Below are 8,559 nucleotides of genomic sequence, written 5' to 3' on the forward strand. Positions count from 1 at the left end.
CCACGTGGCATGGCTGGCGTCTACTTATCCTCTAGGTCTCAGCTTAGACGTCACCTCCTCAGCCTGAGCAGCCTCCCTGGTTCCCTACGGGACTCTCTGTTGCCATGCCTTGTTGGTTTCCTTCATATAATTTACGAATAGATATGGTAAATTCTCATTGTTCACTGTATTATGTTCTAGAAAGCCAGTGATTTAGTGAATACCAAAACAACCCACAGCTCCTAGGGGAAATATGCACACAGACACATCTCACATAGGTTATCATCTTAAATCCTAAAAGCAGCCCATCCTGCTAGATACCGTTTTTTTTTTGTTTTTGTTTTTGTTTAATTTTTATTTTACAAAAGAGAATAGGAGGCTCAGAAGTGTCATGTGACTTGCCTGAGGCTATCCCAGTAACACTTGCTGGAGCTGGGATTCAAACCCTGTCCCACCAGCCCCAGAGCTGCAGCTTCTTGCACAACACTGCCCTGTGTAGGGACACCTGTGTCCTCTGGTTGCCTCTGCAGGAGAGCTGAGCAGAAAGGCAGAGCGTGGCCTTGTTCAATCTCAGCCAGCAATGTGCACACTGGGAAATCAAATTTCCCACTGCTCTGGGCATGTCCCTGGCTCCACATGAGTTACATATTATATATGTATGTATTTCCCCTAGGAGCAAGGGGTTCAGTATTGGCCAATTCAGTGTTCTCAATTACTTTATAGATTATAACTACCATGAATCATGAGAATTGACTGTATTTGTCCATCATCTCTCTCACTAAAGCACAAACTTCTGAGGGCAGGGACCTTGTCTGTCTGCTGCGCTGCTGAATTCCTGTTGCCCAGCCTTGTGCAGGGCACCCATATCGATAGGTACAAGGGAATGAAGGGTGGATGGATTTCTCTCTCATCCATTCCCGACCCTATTCTCTGGGGCTTGCCTGCCCTCTGAGCCATCCTCTCTTGACATTTCAAACCCATCGTGTTCCTCTGGCCCTGGCTTCTGCTTTTCAAATCCCAAAGGGCAGTTCCTAGAATCAGTGCCCTTGGGGCAGCAACATCTCTAGGGAATCACATGCAGAAAGGAAGCGATGCTGAGGCCTGGGTTTGTCTGGAGAAGGAGGGCTTGGGGAGCTTGGGTTACTCAGTCTGCCAGGTCTCATCCGAGCTCTCCAGGGTGTGGCGATGTACTATACTTTATCTAGAAATACGTATTCACTGTAAACTTTGCCTTTCTTTGAAAACAATCCTTGATATTGTTGCATACATGACAGGCTTTGACGCCCATAGCTGCCTTCCAGGGCACGTGTACTTTTTCCCCAAGACGTAGGCCCCAGGTCTGGGAGGTTTTGGTGCAGAGATATACCTGTCTTGCATCTACCCTAGACCGCACTTCTGTCTGTAAGTTCCCCTAGTAAATCACCTTGTCAGAGACAAACCGGGTTTGTCTGCCTTGTTTGGTTTCTCAGCTCCCTCTGCATTTGGGGGTCACTTTGTATATGTGAGCCTTTCATGGAACACAGGGGCCTCATTGGAGTGAGAAGGTGGCTCAGAGGCCTGCTATGGGAAGCCTTGCTCACCTCCAGTGGGGAGGACTTCCAGTCACTCAATCCCAAATCCTCCTCTTGCTTCCCACTTTCCATTGAACAAAAAGCAAACTTCTAAGTTCCTTTGTCTTGGGACCCCAGCCTGTCCAACCTCATTCCTCCTTCTCTAAATAAGAGGTATATACATACCGAAATTATAAAAATAACAAATGAACAAACAAAAACCTGGGCTCTGGAGCTAGACTCTCAGTTAAAAGTCCGGCTGTGCCACTTGCAAACTGTGTGACCTTGGGCCAGTCACTTAACCTCTCTGTGCCTCCATTTCCTCAACTGTAAAAAGCAGATAATAATAGTGCTTTGTTCAGAGGGCTGTGTAAGGATTAAATGGCTATACACAGCAATAACTGAGAAAACGTTAAAATTTCCTTGTTATCATTGATGGGGAGGAGAGCAAAGAGAAGAATCTTCTTACTTCACTCTGTGGGGAGCAGATCCTGCTAGCTTTTAACCTTTTAAATGGCTCCCATCAGAGTTCTCACACTGAGATGGGCAGGCTGTTGGGTTCTCAATTTTAAGGTGGTCTGGAGGAAAAGAATAAAAGTCCCTCACTCAAGCTCTAGCTTAGCTGGCTCTTAACCAATCAGTAACAAAACACCCAAGAAGCCCCTATTTCAGGTGGCTACGGACTTCCCTGGAGCCCTGGATGTGCAGTTAGACTTAAACTAATGCTAAAAGCCACACCCAGGGGTGGAGACTTAAAGTGAGAATGTTACATAAGATGTATGAAGAAGTACGTTGAGCCACTGTGCAAGCACTAGAAAAACTGCTCCTATACATGCTCTGTCATAAACATAACCCTTTCCTATAGGAAGACCTTATAAAACCAACCCACGCATTGAAAAGAGTAGCCCATTCTTTTCTTTTCTCAGGGCTGGTTCCCTTGTGCACAAGCTGATATAAACTTTACTTTGCTGCTATGTTTGGTGATCTCTCTTGATTTCTATTCTGGGAGATCCAAAGAACCTAGGATTCCAGTAGCAACACTAGGCCATCCCCCACTCCCTAGTGTTAGAGATCTGCTTCTGCCTGAGGGTGCCCAGCTCTGGGCTAAGTCTCCCTTAGGAAGATGGGATCTGGAACATCTAGAAATGGTCAGAATTGGGAAGTTCCTGCTCAGTGGGTGAAAAGATCCTGAACTGTTGAATGAGTAGAACCCACCCACCAGGGACCCTGAGTTTGGGCAGGTCTCAACACTGTGTGGGACCCTGAACCCAGATAGGAAGCCTGGCCTGAGACCCCTTGGGCTGGGAGTCAAGATGGGTGCTGGATTTTAGTTTCCACACACCTGGCAAAGGACAGCCACGCCTTCCATCTTCCCTGAGGAAATGGAAATCAAAAAATAACCTAAGAAGTATTCAGCTCTTGAAATAGCTTGGCTCTAAGTCCCTCCCAGTGCACGAGGCACCAGTCCTGTTGGTGTTGAGGAAATTTTAGCAGTTAGGGTCGTGCCCTGACCAAATGGCTTTGTATTCACAAGTGACTCTGGGAGGCTTTTCCATAAAATCTTCTCCTAGCGTCAATGAGACTGCAGTTTTGCTGATGAATTCCCTCGGGGACTAAGCCCTTCCTCTGTTGGTAACATTTTTCCTCTCGAGCGGCTGCCCCTGGGGGAAGGAATCAGTTTGCGGGTAGGACAGCCCATTCACAGAGAGAGGGAGAGGGGCTGGCCCTGTGGTTTGACTTTTGCAGGGGTGAGGGGTGCCGTCAAGGGATACACAGGGACCGTCTGTTTCTCATCCAGATGCTCAGGTGCAGAGGGGCTGGGACATGCTCATAGGACTGAGAGGGGGAGCTCTTCCCTCCCTGGCTTGCTTGATGGTCTGTCACCAGATCCTCTCTGAGGTAATTAACTGAATTTTTTGCCCCACTCCTTTGTGCTTTCTGTACCCAAGACCTTGGTCCACTCTTGGACAGCATTTTCTATACACAAGGCATTCAGGGGAGGGCAGATACCTCCAGAACAAAGAAGACAATCAGGAAATGGTGTCTAAAAAGACTCACAGCAGAGAAAATATTGTTAAAAACCAAAGTCTGCGGAATAAAAATCCTTTTTTGGAATTATGTTTGGCTTTGACCAGCAAGAAGAAAGTATAAAGTTGATCCAAGATAATCTAAGTCCCTTTGGCTGGGCGCTGTGGCTCACACCTGTAATCCCAGCACTTTGGGTGGCTGAGGCAGTTGGATCACCTGAGGTCAGGAGTTCGAGATCAACCTGGCCAACATGGTGAAACACCATCTCTACTAAAAATACATAAATTAGCTGGGCTTGGCGGCACATGCCTGTAATCTCAGCTACTCGAGAGGCTAAGGCAGGAGAATTGCTTGAACTGGGGACGCAGAGTTTGCAATGAGCTGAGATGACACCATTGCACTCCAGCTTGGGCAGCAGAGTAGACTGCATCTCAAAAAAAAAAAAAAAAAGTATATATAGGTCCCCACACTGTGACCACTTAGAAGAGGGAGGGAAGGAAAAAATCCTGAAAAAAGAGTACTTTACCTCAAAGAGATGGAGAAACATTTTGAAGTGACTGAGTGGTCTTGAATTGGTAAGATGGTTTTCCACCATTACCAGAAATGGGAACTTAAGAACTAAGTTCAGTTATAGTGAAATATTTAGAAGTCACCTTTTGGACCATGGACTCTGTATGCATGTGTCTCCAAACCCTCACCAAACCCTCCTCTCTGAGGCACCCAGAACAGGGAGGCACTGGGTCTTCCTAAGCAACTTATCACAAAGGTGACTCTTAAGAGGTGTTTAGGAGATGAAACCAATAGAATGTGGTGGTTGTGGAGCCTTGACTGCTATTTCACCCATGGAGGAGCAATGGTGCAGTAAGAACATTGTGCCTCCTCTGTGGTCAGGGATCTCACGGACTGGTCCATCATGGTGCTCATTCTCCCATTTCCAACATGTGTAACTCTGAGACAGGGAGGAAGTTCATGCAGTCTGGGAGTCACGCTTTTTCCAGCTGCTTCTCCATGGGCAGGAGGGTTGGGGACTCATGACCCAAGCTTACCAGATATCACTATTTTCATCATAGAAGGTAGCATTGCCTGAGTTGTTGATAAGGGCCCGGATCCACCCTTCTAGACTGTCTTCCAGAATGATGTATGTGAACTTTTTCATTTTCGCATATAAGATGAGCATAGCCAGGTTTCCTGATGGATAACTGGGAGAAGGTTAAGGCACAAGTAGTCAGTCCTTGGGGTCCCCTGGAAAAGGTAGGGCCCTGCAGATGATGCAGGCCTCAGTCAAACCCCATACCCTGAATCATAGACATTTTAGGTGCCAATATATGTCAATATGAGCATCCCTGTGTTTCTGTGGATACTGTATCTGGCCTGTCCCATCAGGAAAGAGAATTTGATAGACATTCTTGTTGGGGTAGAGAATTAATTTTCCATCACCTTGATGCACCTGGGAAGAAAAGACAAGCCAAAAGTGTGAAAAGTGCATGGGTACCAACTGTCCTACTGCAGAGCATGGTGTGGACCCCATCTGCTTGCTCTCTGATGCCACATGCTACCTCATCAACTTGCTGGGGAGCTGCGGGGCTTCAGTTTACTTGTCTATACAATGAGGAGGCTGAACTGGATCTGTGTGTGTGTGTAGATTTTAAACTGTCATTTCAATCACCCCAATGGTTATTGATTGCATTAGATTCCCAGGGATGCTTGAACAAAGTCTCACAAACTGGGCATCTTAAAGCTACAGAAATTTAATCTCACTATTGTGGAGGCTGGAAGTCTGAAATCAAAGGGTCCCCAGGGTTGGTTCCTTCTAGAGGCTTTGAGGAAGAATCTCTTCCATGCTTTTCTCTTGGCTTTTGATGATAGACAGAGATCCTTGACATTCCTGGGCTTGTGATGCATCGCCCCAATCTCTACCTCTATCTTCATGTGGTGCTCTCTGTATCTTCACATGGCCATCCCCTTAGGAGGACCCCATATTGGATTAGGGGCACACCCTACTTCAGGATGACCTCATCTTCACTCATTACATCTGCAAAGACTATTTCCAGATAAGGTCACATTCTGAAGCACTGGGGGTTGGAACTCTGACATGTCTCTTTTGAGGGAACACAATTCAACCCATAACATTGGTATACTCAAATTTTTTATTTCTTCTTCAATCAGTTTTTGCAAACTGTTTTTCTAGAAAATTATTCATTTTAGGTAAACATTCAAATTTATTGTCATAAAAATTTTAAGTTTATAGTGTTTTAAAGAAATCTCTGCTGTAGTTACGTCCCTGTTTTCATTCTCTTTATTATTTATACCTTCTGAATCAACCTTGTCAGAAAGTTTGCCTATTTTATTAATCTTTTCAAAGGACCAAGTTTTGGTTTGTTTATTCCATTATTTCTTTGTTTTATAGTTTATCAATTTCTGCTCATATCATTATCATTTATATCCTCTACTTTCTGTGGGTTTTCTATGTTATTCTATTTTATTTTTCTGATTCCTGGAATTGAATACTAAACTCTTCTGTTTTTGTTTTCTTCTTCAAGATCTTCCTCCTACTCCTCCTTCACATCCTCCTCCTCCTCCTTTATCAGAGAAAGCATTTAAAAGAAAGCCCCCTGGCACCCAGTATTCCCAGGCAGTCTTCCATCCAAGTAGTAACCAGGCTCAACTCTGCTTAACTTCTGAGATTAGACAAGATTGAAAGCATTCAGGGTGATATGGCTACAGATTTTTAAAATATGTGTTTAAAGCTGTTACGGTTTGAATGTGTCCCCCCAAAAACATGTGTTGGAAATTGAATCCCCGATGCAATAGTGTTGGGAGATGGGGCCTAATAGGAGGTATTTAGGTCATGGGGGCGCTAACCTCATCAGTAGATTAATATCAATTATGAAAGGGCTTGAGGCTACGAGTTTGATCTCTTGCTCTTGTTCTCTCTCTTGCCCTCATTTTGCCTTTCCACCATGGGATGATGAAACAAGAACCCCCTTGCCACATGGGACAAGTCCCTCCAGCTTGGACTTTCCAGCCTTTGGAACCAATAAATTTCTGTTCATTGTAAACTACCCAGTCTGTGATTCCCTGTTACAGCAGCACAAAACAGACTCAGAAAAAAGCTGTAACATTCCCCTCAATTTACTGTTTAGCTGTTTCCCATGAGTGTAGTTATTTACCTTTCATTTTACTCCATTCTAAATATTTTCAGATTTGACACACAAGTTATTTACAAGGGTGCTCTTAAATTTGCCAATGTATAAAGGACTTTTGGTTATGTTATTACTATTCTTGATTAAAATGCACTGGGGCAAGAGAACATAGTCTATACAATATCCTTTCTTTTGTGTTTGCTGAGATTTGTTTTCTGACCTAGCATGTGATCAATTATAATAGATGTTTTGCATGTGCTTGGAAAGGGTGTGTGTCCTCTAATTGTCCCTGGCCCCATGTTGGTGGGTTGTCAAGACCCATTGTTCCCCTGCTTCCTCAGCACACACACCTGGCTCACAAGCTCACTCTTCTGGTTTTGTAGTTTTCTCTTTATTTCTGGTGTTGGCTATTTCCCTTACTTTCTTACATTCTCTGTTCTGCATTGAAAAGGATGCTTCTTATGTTTTATTTCAATTCCCAGGTGTTTGCAGCAGGAAGGATTTGCAGACCATCTAGTATCCCACATTAACTTAACTAGAAGAAGTCAGATTAGTGATTTTCAAGCCATTTTTATTTTGATTTTTTTTTGAAGAAACAATAGTTTTTCTAACCAAGTGACCCAGCTACTGAATCTTAAGGCCTCAAAAAATATTGCCTCTTATTGTCATTGAACAATAAGTCCCTCTATTTTGATATTCCAGGGAAATAGAGATTTTGTGTCTCCAGTAGTTTCCATTTGTCAAACAGTCATGAGTGATGGTTTAACATGGTGGCTGCTGCTTTCAGGAGATTCTGTTGGATGAGTCCTCATTTCTAGTGCAATAGCTATTGGACATTTTTTATTAAAAGTTCATCCATCAGGACTTCTCTACCATGGTTGGCCATGGAGTCCTGTCTGGCTGCTGAATGATATTCCTGAAATCTCATGGATATTCTTTGCATGATTTAAAAACATTTCTGTAAGCAATGTTCTGAGCAGGTGGTCTCTTCAGGTTTTAGTTCTCTTGTTGTGAAGTCTTTAACTCAGTAAAAAAAGCAGTTTTCTGGAAATTTCTTGTAGTTGCGAGACATTCCTTACACTGTTTTATCTGATCAGATTCTGGCATTTGTGCAGCCATATTCTTTTAGTATGTTTATTAGTCACCATTTTTGACACATAAGTTTCCTTTCTGTTCTGGAAAAGCAGTTGTCCAATCTTTGCTTGAATGTCTCCACTGAGGCCTGATTTGTTAGTTAAGTGCTGATTCTCCCTTCCGACACTGGTGTGAAGCTGGGGACCGCATTGCCAGTTAAATCTAGGGGTGGAGGGTTGGGGCCATAGTGGGCGCTGTGGTCACTGGATGGGCTCACATTATTATTGTAAAAAGCTGAAGAATTCTTTGCCCAAAGAAAGCTTATAGCAGAATGCAACATTTAAGGTGATAAGAGACAGAGATGCAGTTCTGTTTGAGAGAAAGCTGTTGGTTTCCACCTAGACATCAGGTAGAAAGCACTCCTCAAGGTGACAATGATCATATAACCAACATACAGTGGCTGTTTCCTTATGCCGAGCACTGCACTAAATACCTTAATTCCACAGTATACTGACCTTACAAAATATGCACTATCATTAATTCCTGTTTAAGAGAGGCTAAATGACTTACACAAAGTTATCTAGTTAGAAGAGAGCCAGGCTCCAGCAATCTGACCCCCAAGCTTCAGATTTATCCCTGATGCTGCCTCTAACCACTAAGCTCCTAGCCACCTGCGACATTGAGTATACAAAGCACTGCTTTTTTCTTTAAACCTAAAAAAAGCCCTTTAAAATTTTTTCATTCTTTAATTGACAATTTAAGATTGAATATATTTATGTTGTACA

The 8,559-nt window shown here is 43.6% G+C and overlaps 1 protein-coding gene across 2 annotated transcripts in view; it reads right to left on the reverse strand.

Annotated features, from left to right (window-relative positions):
- The window catches only part of ERICH6B (glutamate rich 6B), a 75,816-nt gene that overhangs the window by 4,107 nt on the left and 63,150 nt on the right, over nt 1-8,559 (reverse strand). For both annotated transcript variants that reach the window (XM_054528991.2, XM_009248633.4), the window contains 2 exons: nt 4,919-5,004; nt 4,604-4,756 (listed from right to left, as the gene is read on the reverse strand). In XM_054528991.2, the coding sequence (XP_054384966.1) occupies nt 4,604-4,756; nt 4,919-5,004 (239 nt within the window). The remainder of the gene's footprint in view (nt 1-4,603; nt 4,757-4,918; nt 5,005-8,559) is intronic.

The sequence above is a fragment of the Pongo abelii genome, chromosome 14 (assembly GCF_028885655.2).
Source record: "Pongo abelii isolate AG06213 chromosome 14, NHGRI_mPonAbe1-v2.0_pri, whole genome shotgun sequence".
Lineage (NCBI taxonomy): Eukaryota > Metazoa > Chordata > Mammalia > Primates > Hominidae > Pongo > Pongo abelii.